Source organism: Bactrocera oleae, chromosome 4, assembly GCF_042242935.1.
Source record: "Bactrocera oleae isolate idBacOlea1 chromosome 4, idBacOlea1, whole genome shotgun sequence".
Lineage (NCBI taxonomy): Eukaryota > Metazoa > Arthropoda > Insecta > Diptera > Tephritidae > Bactrocera > Bactrocera oleae.
In genome coordinates this window covers 45,980,042-45,995,060 of record NC_091538.1, presented here as the reverse complement: position 1 = coordinate 45,995,060, position 15,019 = coordinate 45,980,042, and the positions used below count along the sequence as shown (strand labels likewise).

Below are 15,019 nucleotides of genomic sequence, written 5' to 3'. Positions count from 1 at the left end.
TTGTTTTTTCTTGTTAGAAAAATCCACATCAAAGCCGAATGGAAAATTTCTACGAAGTTATTTCACTTTTTGCTTTAAATCATAGTTTTGTCATCATAATCCACTTTGTGTTACAGTATGACTGTCACATTGCGTAAGCTTTTAGCATTTGAAAAGATGCTATGTCTAAGTCTATGGTATTTGAAAACAAGGGTAGATATGCAACATGTGGAGCTGTGTAAATTACTTAGTCCAGCCAACCATCCTGCCAAGTTGGTCGATACCCAACTTGACAAAAGTTCAACAACAACAAAGATTTTTAAAAAGTTTACATAACAATGTAAGAGCATTTACATACATACATGTACAAATATGTGGATGTGCGTCCGAAAAGCTTGTAAGGGTAGATCCAGCAACATTAACACGATTGCACAGCTGCAAATAAGCGCCGGCCTATGAAGACATAACGGAAAACATAAGCGCATTTAATATGGACGTACAATAGATACTACCGTCTATGCTAAATATGTTGTTAGTTTTTCGAGTATGTATGAGTGTGTATGTGTGTGTTTGTGTGAGTTCTTATAAATATTTGCTAAACTAACGGAAATTTTGATGTTCTTTGCATGTGTGCTTGTATGCGTGGCTTCAAAGGTCAACAGCGTGGATTCGGCTGGGTAGAAACTCTTGTCACGCATATGCATGCTCTTGTATGGACTCAACTATCTATGTATGCATGTGTGTGTGTGTATGTGTTGACTCGTAGGCTTATCTTTGCAAAGTTTACTTTTCATTTATTTACTTGCTTCACTTTCTTTCTAAGCTCAATTTTTTACACACATTGTTGGCTTTGTTTGTAGTTGCTGGCATCATTTCGCCATTTCCAATATGCACGCATATCTACATATAGCTGTATGTACATATGTTCTTTTTAGAAAATTTTCTTAAATACTTTCTTTCTCCGTTTGGATTGCTTACACAGTTGAGTGGGCTCGAAAGTATCTCCTTCCGCAATTGATTGCTGTTGGCAGTTGGCAAAGACAGTTAAACACAGTGGCTTTGTTGTTGTAGTGTAGTTTTGTTTTTGTGTGTTTTAATTAAATCTTAAAAGTCTGTGCTATCCTTTGGCTTATGAGGAACTACGCAATACAGGATAGCCTATGTAAGAGGGCAGTTAGATAAGTAAGTGAGCTTCTTCTTCGTAATTCTTATTAGAGCTGGCTGATGCAAAACGATGTTGTAAACTTAAAGTATATTACTATAGAAACACTAAAATATATCAGTGACCCCGCATGGCTTGCCAGCTTAAATGGTCCAGAAGTCGTTTGTTCTCTCGACTATCAAGACTACATAATCGGAACAAACCCATATTTGAAACCGGGTAAAGTCTGTCAAACCGACAACATTCTAGAAAAATATTTGTTGAATAATTTCTGCTGCTAAAACAAGAAGTCGTTAAGTGAGCTTCGCAGCGATCCATATCAGCCAGAAGATTACCACGCTATTAAATAAATCCATTTTCAAATAGAAAGAATCATATATTAAATTATGTGACAATTGGCGTGCGACAAATTTTTTAGCCTTAGCGCATGAATGTCTTTAAGATAATGTTAAGTAAGAACTCCAACGATTTCGGAAAGAATAACGTTGATAAAAGCAAGTAGTTCAATCGACCACCGCGAGGTCTATAGGTCCAGCGCTAGACAGCAAGACAACTTTTCAATCTTCTTTCCGAGCTTCGAACCATTCGTGAAAAGGGTAACTGCTCTTCTCGAGTGACTTTGCGCTGTCCACCGTCGTCGGTATGTGAGCAGAGGGAACGCCATTGGTAGTTGCCTCTGCAGTGCTGTAGTCCAATATTTCAGGGATACAGTTGAAGAAGGACTAAGTTTCAGAATGGTCCGGTTTGGGCCTAGTATATACCTAGCTTTCTTGAGTCCTAAAGTTGAGGTGAAGTTGGAATGGAATCTCTTAAAATGCAAAACTAGTATCTATGTAGGAACAAAGAAGTTTCTTATAGAGACAGGCAACTGCAGGCTAAAGATAACGATGTACTTGAAAAATCGACCAAAAATAGCGATGGTGTCTCAATGTGGCCTTCAAGTCATATGCCGCAAAATTAAGAAGTCTTCACCAGAATCACCCTGTGATGAAAGGTCTTTTTAGCATTGAATCCTTAACAATTTGAAATATGACCAACGATCAGTTTGTGTAAAAAACTGGTAACATGCGATCGCGATCATTCGCTACAAAGTTCTGATTTGCCGATCCATTATAATACTGTTGCAACGTGTTGTTACAGAGTATAATAGTTTTGCTCACTTAACGGTTGTTTGTATCACCTTAAACTAATCGAGTTAGATATAGAGTTATATATATAAATGATCAGGATGAAGAGTCGAGTTGAAATCCGGGTGACTGTCTGTCCGTCCGTCCGTCCGTCTGTGCAAGCTGTAACTTGAGTAAAAATTGAGATATCTTTATGAAACTTGATACACATGTTTCTTGGTACCGTAAGACGGTTGGTATTGCAGATGGGCGTAATCGGATCACTGTCACGCCCACAAAACGCCATTAATCAAAACCAAATAAATAGCCATAAATAAGCTCCACAATAAAATACAACTCTGTTAATTGGTATATAGGATCACATTAGAAAGGGGCATCTGCAGTTAAATTTTTTTTAAAGTGGGCGTGGTCGCGCCCCTAATAAGTTTAATGTGCATATCTCCTATACCACAAAATTCACTGGAAACAAATGTTTTTAGCATCCCTATCGACGGTGTGAAAATCGGTGAAATCGGGTGACAACCCCGCCCACTCCCCATATAACGGTACTGTTAAAAACTACTAAAAGCGCGATAAATGAAGCACTAAACAAGCCAGAGACATTAAATTTTATCTCTGGGATTATATAAGATGATTTTATAGGAACCACGTTCAGAATTAGATAGGTGAAAACCCATATCTTGGGATCTGCTTAACCGATTTCAACCAAATTCGGTACATAACATTCTTCTCATATTTATATGTTACAACCACGCCTATTTCCCATATAACACAATTTTAGATTCCATTTGATTCTTTCACTTTCCAGTATACAAATCAAGCAAAAATTATTATATCGGCGTAAAGGTTTGCGTAGATAAGACGTTTATAGTATGCCACCTTGTGACCAAAAATTATCTAAATTAAACCAAAACTGTTCAAGCCCCTAGTTACTGAATATGTGGACCACAGTGCCTATAGTTGACTTTTTACTGAAACTATCGGTCAACATAGAACATAGCGGCAAGATCCACAAAGAAATCTAAAACGAGTATACCATTTGACTTTGCGAGAGTATAAGCACTGTGTGATGGCGGCTTTCCACCAGAAAGTCTGTTCATTGAGGTCGGTTCAGACCTTCACTCTCAGAGCCGTTATTACATACCCGGAAAGGTAGTCGCCTTATATAGTCCCAAGGTTATCTCAGTTACGAGGCCAAGGGACACTATGAGACAGTTTACTTCAAAAATATTATTGATATCGTCATCGATTTAATGAAGAAAATCCAAGACTGCCAAGGTTTTGGTATTTTCCAATATTTAGATACTAACTTACAAACTGTCCATGTATGAAATTTTGCCCTCATTCTTATGGTTCTTTAATTTTTCCTGTTTCTATTGAGTCTCTCTATGGGTATAGTTTGTTCTTAGACACAGCACTAATCCACTTTTAAACTTATACATATTTATAGATGCGAGCCTATGCTGCCGTTGGTTTGACCCTGTCGACTTTCAAAGCTGTGCAGCTGTCGACTTACCTAGGCCCACAAACCTTTTACTCCTATTTTCAATGTAGTGCTCGATTTTATGTCGCTGCCCTGCTTTAGAGACAGCTGTATTGCTCATATGCTACATCTCGCATCTTCGTTAACCCGACATGTGCCTAGAGTACGCATATTCTTCTCCACAATTTTTAAGTGCGTCGTTGTGCGCTTCGCTGTCTTATCACAATGCAGACACCCATCACCGACAGCCTCGTGAAGGATGTGTGGATTTCTGTTTGTACACATGGGTGTGCAAACTTTTGCAAAGGATACGCAAGTCCTTGTTGCTTTTGTTTGTCATCGCAGCTGGTTGTTCGTCAGTTTCCTTTAAGCTATTGTGAGTTGTTGCGAGAGAGGCCAAGACGTCTTGACAAAATACATACCAAGTTGAGCTGTGCGGATTCTATGGCTTTCAACTGTTGACAAGCCCTGCCGCGAAACTGTCAACCGGTTTTTATATGTATAATGTGTATATATATTTATATTTACTTTTCTTCCATAAAGAAGGAGGAAATATAAGCGAGTGAAAGTGAAATGTTGCTGACGCTTTAACATTTTTGTGCGAACAATTATCGTCGAGGCATCGCTTTTGGTGTGTGTTGGGATAGCGGGAGAGAGGAAATAATGTGGTAGCTGAAAGCAATTTCTTTAATTCGAATATCACAGTTTTTAATTTAATAAAGCAAAGGCTGAAAGCTCAGCTATCTTTAAGAAAATATTTAATCAGCTCTAACCTCGATTATCGGCATAGAAGTTCGTTAATTAGGGAATGTCATACTATCGTTGTTGTAAGTTTCTTTATTATAAAAATTGTTTAACAAGTATTTAATGAATGCTTTGTTCCAGCTAAAATTTTTGGGACTTTAGTTAAACTCTTCTATTAAGTATTTGCTATTAGCTAAACTATTTTAAGCCTGCTACTATTGTGGAAAATGTGTGGAAGGAGTAAAAATATAGTCTTCAACATATTGCTTAGAACAGTTCAGGTCGATTCAATAGTCACTTCAAACGCGCACATAATTATCCGTGACAAATACTTGGCAGATGCTTTACTATATATAGCTTTTCATGCAATCAAGATGCCATTTTTTTTCTAAAGACTGTTAGGAGAAAGCATGTCAAAAAGTTTTTAGATAAATTGGGATGACGCCTTGACTAAGCTCAAGAACCGAAACAAACAGCGAAAAATCTCTTCGTCCACATTTTAGCACTCAGTTCTTTTTAGTCCTTAGGCCTTTCTTAACGGTGGTAATTATAGAACTAAAATGCAATGGTAATAAGTGAGGCTTTTCGGTTAATTTGTATTAGCCTAGCTGGGATTGAATCTAAATTGAGTTTTACACATGCATAGACGGTTTGAAAGGCGTTCGTTGTAATGCCTGATTTCTAGAATGAAACAAGCCGTTAATCGACGAATTGGTCTGAGGTCATCACAAATCTAAGACGTCGAATTCAACTACTTAATACATTAGCTGCATGGCTGAATAGGTGATAGAGCTTCCACCTTAGTATCACAAAACCGGATAACATAGAAGGAAGTACTGATATGATTCCAACTGTTCGGACCGGGAATACATTTTGACTTCACCGTTTGGATAGGTAGGTAGGTAGGTAAAGTGGCTGTCATTCGACACACTTAGGCCTTTAGGAGGCCCATTGTGATACCACTGGGACTGTGATCCCCTCACTCTACTGGTTCCTCTCTGAACCACCCCGTACTTCTGATGAACTTCATCAGTGTGACAAGTTTTATCTGTGCAACCTCCGAGACGTCGTCAAGAAACCCACGACCCATGGTTGCGATTCTTTTCCTATATAGTGCTGCGCAATCGCATAGAAGATGTCTAATGGTCTCCTCCTCTTCTATTTCCTGACAGCTTCTGCAATAGTCGTTATATGGCGCGCCAAGTCTACTTGCATGTCTGCCTATTAGACAGTGGCCTGTTAGTACTCCTACGAGAGTTCTTATATCATTCCTCTTGAATTTTAATAGACGGCATGTGCGGCTCATATTCCATTCTTGCCACGTTTGCCTGCTGGTTGAGCAGGTCAGGGATTGATTCCACTGACACTCGGCTATATTAATGACATGTTTGTCGATTAGGTATCTACACGTAGCCAGAGGCATATTTATGTCCACCTTACCAGGATCTAGTTGTAGGGTGGTGCCTGCTCTGGCTAGTTCATCTGCTACGCAGTTACCAGGGATGTCACTGTGTCCTGGAACCCATTGCAGATTTATAGTGAAATAGGATGACAGATCCGCCAGAAGATCATGGCAATCCTTCACTGTCTTCGACGAAATCCTATGAGACATCAGAGATTTCAAAGCCGCTTGGCTGTCTGTATATATAAATACACTTCTTGTTGTTATTACGCTTTTTGTTAGTACAAGAAGGCTTTCTTTAATTGCAGTGACCTCTGCTTGGAAGACACTACAGTGGTCTGGTAACCGGAAGGCGATTTTGGTATCTAATTTAGCCGAGAAGACACCGCCGCCTACTCGGTTATCCAGTTTGGAACCATCCGTATAGAAGCTAATCCCTTCTTCCTTGTCCACTACATCCCGTTCCCACTCCTCTCTGGAGGGAAAGGTAATATTGAGGACCGGATTTAGGTTCAGCTCCACCGGATTGCGAAAATCCGTAGTTATGGGAAGAACCGGGAACTTCCTAAGTATCCTAGAATGTCCCTTGTTACAGGCGACTAATAGGGAGGCTTCCCGCAGTTTTAGAGCTGACTTCGCTGCCATTTGCTTGCAATATAAGTCTGTTGGCAGCAAGTGTAAAATTATGTTGAGTGCCTGGCTTGGCGTAGTTCTGAGAGCTCCACTGATGCAAATACTAGCTGCTCTTTGTATACTTTCCATGCTTCTAACCGCATATTTCTTTTCTGTAATTTTCCACCATACTACTATCCCGTAGGTCATGATCGGCCTTACAATTGCTGTGTACAGCCAGTGAGCCACCCGAGGTGTCAGTCCCCACCTGGGCCCCACCATTCTTTTACATGTGTAAAGCGCTGTAGCAGCTTTCTTTACCCTCGCTTCCAGGTTTTGTTTCCAAGAAAGCTTCCTGTCCAAAATTAGTCCCAAGTAGCTTGCTTTATCCCCTATCGTTAGCCTGGTGCCATTTAAAAATGGCGGCGTGATTTCGGGAGTACTGTGTTTCTTAGTAAACAATACTAGTTCTGTCTTGCTAGCATTTAAATTCAGTCCGCATGATACGGCCCATCGATTAATCTCGTTTAGTATTGTCTGCATGAGACTAGCGAGGGTGTTCGGGAACTTGCCCCTAACCGAGACTGCCACATCATCAGCGTAGGCCACAACATGTATCCCCTTCTGTTCTAGGTCCACAAGCATTTTATTCATTGTCAGGACCCAGAGAAGTGGGGATAACACGCCTCCTTGGGGTGTACCCCTTCGGAAAGATCTGTACATCGTTGAAGCTCCCAGCGTTGAAACAATTGACCTGCCCAAGAGCATTTGTTCAATTAATTTCCGGAGAGGCTCAGATATGCCCAGATCTTTAAGCGCGCTCAATATGGCCTTTGGCTGGATGTTGTTAAAGGCACCTTCTATGTCTAGGAAGGCTACGAGGGTGTATTCTTTTATTTCCAGAGATTTTTCAATCTCTGCTACCACTGAGCTTAATGCCGTTTCTGTGGATCTACCCTTCGAGTACGCATGCTGCGAAACTGCCATTTTTCTTGGGTTTAGTATGTCCTTTATATGTATTTCTATTAGTCTTTCCAGCGTTTTTAAAAAAAATGATGAAAGACTAATTGGTCTAAAATCCTTTGGATTAATATGTGAGCTTTTGCCCGCCTTTGGGATATATATCACCTTAACTTCCCTCCATGTCGAGGGAATATAGTTCAATTTCAGCGCCCCTCTAAACATGGTTGTTATCCAGTTTATTGTGTAGCTCAAGGATTGCTGTAACTGGGCCGGGAATAGACCGTCTGGTCCCGGCGTTTTATAAGGCTTGAAGCTGCCTATTGCATTGTCATCTGACACTATGTCTAGCGGAGGGGTCTCTGAGCTTACTTCACTCCCCATTATATGCCCCCCTGTGAGGTTCTCGGAACTGTCTGGGAAGTGAGTGTCCATTAGTAGGCCCAGAGTCTCTTTACTGGATTCCGTCCAGCTGTGATCTGGCTTCTGAAGGTATCCGATGCTGTGTTTCGACTGTGTCATTATCTTTCTCAGTCGGGACACTTCTGCTGTATCTTCGATATCGCTACAAAAAGATTTCCACGAATTCCTTTTTGCTTTTCTTACCTCCTTTTTGTATGCCCGAAGGTGGTTGTGATAGTTATCCCACTCTATATCTTCTTGGGATAGTTTGGCAGAATTGAATTGCCTTCTGCAATTCTTCTGCATGTTCTTAAGTATTGGGGTCCACCAAGGAGGTCTAATTCTTCCCCTACTGTGTGTTAATGGGCAAGCTACCTCCAGTGCTTGACGAAAAGACTCTGTGAATCGTTTAACAAGGATGTCTAGGTCCTCTTTCTTTTCCGGTTGGAATGGTGGAATCATAGGAATACGCTTTTTTAGCTCCTGCATGTGCATCTGCCAGTTCGTTTTCCTATGATTCCTGAATTTCTCTTCCCTAACTACATTTTCTTCAATTATACACTCAATGTAGCGGTGGTCTGAGAAGGAGTGTTCTTCCAATACCCTCCAATGTGTTATTTTATCCACCAGTTCTTCCGATACCAGTGTTATATCTAATACTTCCTGTCGGTTTCTGGTTATAAATGTTGGCGTACTACCTTTGTTACATAACAGAAGCTTACTTCCTATTAGATAATTAAAGAGCAACTCACCCCTTTCATTAATGTCCGTGCTTCCCCATAGATTATGGTGCGCATTGGAGTCGCATCCAAGTATGATCGAACACTTGGATGCTTCGGCGTCTCGTACCAGCTCCTTGAACAGCTGCGATGGTACTGCTACCTCGTCGTACGGCATGTAGCATGATGCGAGCCGGTATTTCCTCTTGCTCGTCTCCCAGCTTACTACCGTAGTGTCGTTATTACTGTAATTGTGTAATAAAAAGACATTAAGCTTTTTGTTAGCCAATATACATGTCCTTGGCTTACCTACACAACCATTCGCGTATAGATTGTAACCTGGTGTCCTCAGACCGCAGATACGCCCTCCGTTAACCCATGGCTCCTGAATGAGGACAAAGTCAGGCCGTTCTTCTGCCATGCGGTTAACTAGGGCTAGAGACGCTAGTTTGCTGTGGTGTAAATTAATTTGGAGAAGACGCATTAGTTATGGTCTTCTCTGCATCATCATGAGAGTCGCTTAAAAGCTCACTCTCAGTGTAGAGTTTAGAGAGTCTGTCCGCAAGTTCAGACCCCGAAGTACACTCACCTTGATCCGTGATCTCTGCGTCGCTCGAGGACTCAACTGGATCTTCCTCGACTTCGCACTCCGATTCCGATGCCAAGTTTTCTCCTGCATCGGCGTCTGATTTGTAGGTCATGACCTTTACTTTTGTGAATCCGTAGTTGATCTCTCCGCCACTTTTCGCTAGCGGTTCTACGGATTCTTTTGTTAGAAGCAGCAGAATCTGCATTGTGGCTCGCTTCGTCTCCACTCCAGATTCTGCTGCGGGGTCGTCAAAGGCCTTGACGAATCTCCATCCCTCCGTTGGCAGATTTGGGTTGCAGGCTCTTATGAGCTGCATTATTTGGTCCGGCTGCGATGGTGTAGCCGGGATCCATACCCTTGCTCTCGGTCGGGATGGGATATCTTTCCTGTCTACCGCCACCAATTTGGCTCCGGGGTAGACCTCTCCCACTTTAGCTATTGCTGCTTTATATAGCTGGACCGATCTCTCGTCGTCACACGCTATCATCTTTATTTGCCCTTGATACCATCCGGCATCCGCACATGACGGGGGTGGACCTGGATTGCTAAGTAGCACTTCCAAAGCCACATTCGTCAGTGCGGCTTGCACCCATTTCCATTGGGCTCTGGGGATTTTTCCTTCGGGATCACCCTCATCCAGCACACCAATGACAATGCGGTTTCGGGCCACATCAGCAAAAGATCTTACGGGCGTCACGCCCTTAGTTTTCGGTCTCTTTGCTGACGGCTTAGCCTCTTCAGCGGACCTTTGTCTTTTTGTTGCCACTACCGGCGCTTCTAGTTTGAAGTTAGGTAGGACAGCTCTCGCGCAATCAATGGATTCTTGGAGCTCCTTTGTGAGCTCCTCATTGCTTGGCGGTTGCAGCTCCACCTTCTTCAACAGGTATGCAGCGCGTCGCCTCTCTGCATACTTTGCTTTTGCCGGGTCATCAATCCTGAAGGAAGGCCACTCTCTGGCTGACCCACTACTGGCAGCTTCGCTTTTAGCATCTCCCACCTTCTCCTGCTTGGCTGCCAAGCTTTGGCTACAGGGGTTGGTATGGGCTGCCTCCAGCGTTGCTGTTTTTGTGGCGCCAGCCTTGGCTACTGCCCCCTTAGTATTCGCCTTTGCTCCAGGACCAAGCTTCGCTCCTGTCCTCGCTTTGGCTGTTGTCGAGCTCGTGCCAAACGCTGCTCTTCTCTGGGAGAAACCCGCTCCCTCCGGTCTTTTTGAAGGAGGTCCGGACTCCTTTTTGTTTTTATTTATCATGTTAATGTTTTGGCTCATATTTTGGACCCACGAGTGTAGGGGAAAGTATGTCCGCTTGCGCATAGCCCCCGCTACGCAAGTAAGGCTATCTTATTACGGAGGGCGCCAGGTATCCGTAAGCTCCGTGCGAGACTGGGCTATTTAAGGGCCCCCAGCCAGGTTGATCTTCGGCACGGGTCGCATGACACCTTGATCCAGCCCCTTACCTCCTACCATGGTAAGACCTCCTATCTGGATGCTGCACTATCGAAGAGTACCGAACACCCACATAGGAAGCCTGACCTTAGCTAGACACCTCACTACTAACGACGTGAACCTGTGGTATCTATTTCCAGTCGGCACCCTCGTGGAGGGTTCAGCGGAGGATTTTTGCCAACCCACCGTTTGGATAACAATCGGAAAGAAGTCCTATTGCTAGAGGCGAATTATAACTATACAACTATTTTGGACCTAAATATTACATTAATCAGTAAAGCATGGAATACACCGAAATTTCCATTAAGTTTTGAGGAAAATGACGAAAAATAGGATTAATCGTTCGGAAATGATCTCGTTTCGGCTGGCTGTTGTCGATTCCGTAGTAATTCAGTTGTCGACCACCAAGGCATTTCACGTTTTCATTAGAGAAGATAGAAGCAATACCTGATTTAATGCTTGGTGGTTTTGTAATACGGATATGAAGGTCTTAGTATTAATAATATTCTGTTAAGAAAGAGGGATGAGCACCTTAAAATTATGAAAGAGTAGGTTGGAAAGTGCGTTATCATCTCTTCTTCTCATCTTACATTATTTTTAGTTCTCTTTAATTCATAATTATGTTAGGTACTTACTGTTTTAAGAATCAGCATTACCCTCAGAATTTGTTTCGTAAGTGTTCTTACCAGCCTAAATTGTACAACCGAGGTATACTCGTAAAATGACACTCAGACATTTTTCATCAAAACCAACGTTATTGAGTTGTGCTCTTCAAATATTTAAAGGAATATATGTATCAATTTGCATGTCCTGCCTGCTGACTGCGTGCTGTTCATTTGCCTTTTGCCTTGTTTTTTATTTATTTATTTTTTGCTTCGTTGCTTTGCTGCTATAACGTCTGCTTGTGATGTGTGGTAATTGCAGCCAACTCAGCCGAGCGTGAGTCCCAAGCTGTGCCATTGACTCTCGTTGTCGTCTCATCATTTGTTCCTTTGGCTACATTTGAAACCTCAACAAATTGATGTAATTGGTGTGGATTTACGTTTTAAATTTATTACAATTGCCGCATATACACACATATATATATATAAATGCTTGTATTGTTGTGGATGCGTCTCGGCTTCAAATCTTTTCTCTTGCCTCGTCGCCGTTTAGTCCTTTTGCCGCATTAAGCGTGCAACATTTTGCCCGTTCTTTTGTGTCCGATTTTGTTGTATTTGTCGCTGTACTTAAATTCACATTATGCTGGTTAAATCGTGCAATTTTTTCGCACAAATAACGCCTTTCTTGCTGGCTTTGTAATTTAAATAGGTGATTTTCCTGGCGGTCATATTTTGGCTTTTATTTTCTTTTCCCGGGTATTTAAATAATTACAATTATATTTTATTAAGAAAAGGTATTTTTTTTGAAAACTAGTTGAATGATCTTTCATATGAAAATTCTTTGGTGAAGCCTCGAGAAGCGTCACAAAAACATGTAAGTTTTAGGTAGGTGAGTAGAGTGGATGTCTGACAACGCGCCTAGGCCTGCTGAAAACACCACTTCCCCCTCAATTATCTAGTTTGAACTCATCCGTATAAATGCTTATCCCTGTCCAACTCCCCTTTCACCACTTTTTTCTGGAAGGGAAGGCAATATAAAGGAATATAAACATTTGAATTTATAAAATAACATTCAAGAATCAATGATAAAATTTTGTAGTTAGGGATATTTGGTGATAATTGCTGCATTGCTTGAGAGAACTAACCTAATATGTAAGATCACTCGTGCAAAACAAATGTCGTGATATCATCATCGTTAGGAAGGAACACTTGATAATGTCGATAATTGACTAATATTACTGAATTATGGGAAGAGAAAGGCTTGTGGATCGTCGAACGTCTTGAATAACAAAGTGATAGAGTGATTTAAGGAATGAAAACTGGGCTGTTCATAAATCAAGACAACAAAATAAGACAATCCGAATTATATTCATTTCCTTCAGAAATTTAATTTTATAATGTTTAAAACAAAAGCTATAGATTGTTGGGTAACTATCGATTTGTTATGGAATCGTTCCGTCAGTAAATAGCTTTGTTTGTTTAAGCAACTACGGCGTTTTAAACTATCGAAAGAATACCCGGTCGGGGATCAATTCCAAGTAATCCAGCTTACTCTAACTGAAGAACTTTACGTTGAAGCCCTACCTCCTTCTAATGAAACGGTCGTTTCCACGAAAAATACTGTATTTAGCTACTGCCTCATTGTGGTTTATTTAAGTTCATAGTGGAAAGCGCCAAATTCAGGCACTCGACAGTCTCGATCGAATCGTTGTTTTGAGGTTATCCTCGACACTCAGCTGATGTTTCTTTCATTACCCCCACATCTAACCGAACAGTAATGAGGTCGATGCGTTATAAAATAAGTCTAAGTGTCTTTTTCTTTTAAGCTTAAGTGTCTGGTAAACTAAAAAATAATTAATTTTCCACTGTCAGGGCGGAGTTGTCAATTAGACTCCGCTTCGAGCGTTTTCTATCCATTTAACAAACATACTTTTCTCCGAAAAATTTTTACTATTAGGTACTACAGAACATCATCTTTCAACATTCCTCGCTGTAATACTGTTAAGAAAGGTCCTCATGCTTAACAAACTCAGTGTGGATTCTTCGGATTCGATGAATGCTACGTTTCATTGATGAGTTTAACAATAACATGCTTCTTCATACATTCTTTTACAAAAAGAAAACACTAGCTAAAATGTTATAATTTCTATTAGCTGGACCAACTCGCTCCGACTTGGATTCACAGTTTACATGTATTCTGAATACGATATCGAGACTTTTATCACTGATGGTCTCTCAATATAATGAATAAAAAATATATTTGATTTTGCGGAGGATATTACCACCTACGTATATCTAGTTTTCAGAAAAAAATTTAAGAATAAAATCCTAAACGTCATAAGTGACTGAGGATGTACTTTCATAGATAAATAATATTATATTGTAACGGTTTTAGATTTAAAAGAGGTCGTTCTCATATATAAACATTTTAATTATATTTTCAAAGAGTTTTATCATTTTTTCTACCAAAGATTTCGAATCTTTAACATCTTTGGCTCACTGAAAGTCAATTTCTAGAGTAATATCAATATACTAAACTCCGAAAAAACCATCTGATAATTCGTTTAAAGTTTGATCTTCATATGTCAGTTAGCATGTGTGCGATCTTAACCATCGAAAAAAAATGAATAACGAGTTAATATAAACTCGTGATCACAAGTATTTGAGTGGCATAAAGCATTTAGTAACGGTCTTAAATTCATCGAAAATTTGCCTTTCCTCTACTACTGATGATAGCATCGAAAAGAACTAAAGGAACAGTGCTTGAAAATCGTCGTGTTGGCCACAGAAAGCAGATAGCAGTGTATCCATACTACTATGGATCGACTCAAAACATTTAGTTAATGTTTTTAGTATAAATCGTGTCAATGTTGGTCTGGTACCAAAATAACTGAATCTTTTGCAAAAACGAAAATGGTTTATGGACATGCCGTCGAAACTGCCCAAAATCTTAATTCACAGGAACCCCGGCATTAATCTGCAAGTTTCTTTATAAACGTTGACGTTTCATCTTAATTCAAAACTATTATCTTAAGTCTTAACCGCAGCAGTTTTTCTTTAAGCCACGTGTCGCTAAAGAAATGCTACTTTGGAGTATTCCCAACACACTTCAGAATAAACGTTGCATAAGACGCTGAAATTTTTAAAACTCTGAAGTAAATTCAATAGAAAAGCAGCAAACTAAAAAAATCGCTCTTCCCACAAAGCTTTTATACATTCCAATTGAATTTCAGCTGCGTAGAAGTCAAGCAAGCTTGGTTCTATCTGTGTGTGTGTTGCAAGAATGCCAATGAGAAAGGTAATCGCAATAATATGAATGCAAAGGATGTTACCCAACGGATGCTACATAACGGCACAACGCCTACGCTTTTCTAATAAATTTATCCACTTGAATTTGAGCAAATACATTAAATAGCAGATAGGAATAAAAGAAAACCGAGAGGGACACACAAAGAAAGGATAGGATAAAGTAGAATAATAGTCAAGCGTGCTTAAATGCAAACGAAAATTCACAAAAGAGAATTCAACAAAAAATACAAAACCAAATCACCAAAAAATGCTCTAGTAAATAAATAGAATACCTACAAGGACCCAGCGACCTTATGAATTATGACAGGCCATAGTGCAAGAAATAAACAAAAATAAGTATGAAGGTGCGGAGAAAATAAGAAATAATAATCATATAAAGTATGCCGAGAATAAATGTCAGAATATGTCTGCAGGAGGATAGCAAATTCAAGCAATACGCTCAGCGTCTTGATAGTAAGAAGGAAGGTTGCTTCTCAAAAAGCACA

The 15,019-nt window shown here is 40.4% G+C and overlaps 2 protein-coding genes across 4 annotated transcripts in view; one reads left to right on the top strand and one right to left on the bottom strand.

Moving 5' to 3' along the window:
* Trpm (transient receptor potential cation channel, subfamily M) overlaps positions 1 to 15,019 on the top strand; it is a 240,780-nt gene that overhangs the window by 67,012 nt on the left and 158,749 nt on the right. The gene's annotated exons all lie outside the window — the stretch shown is intronic.
* LOC138857062 (uncharacterized) lies at positions 8,594 to 10,428 on the bottom strand. The gene has a single exon (XM_070108474.1). It carries the CDS (start codon positions 10,426 to 10,428, stop codon positions 9,055 to 9,057), a length of 1,374 nt encoding a protein of 457 aa, XP_069964575.1. The 3' UTR covers positions 8,594 to 9,054.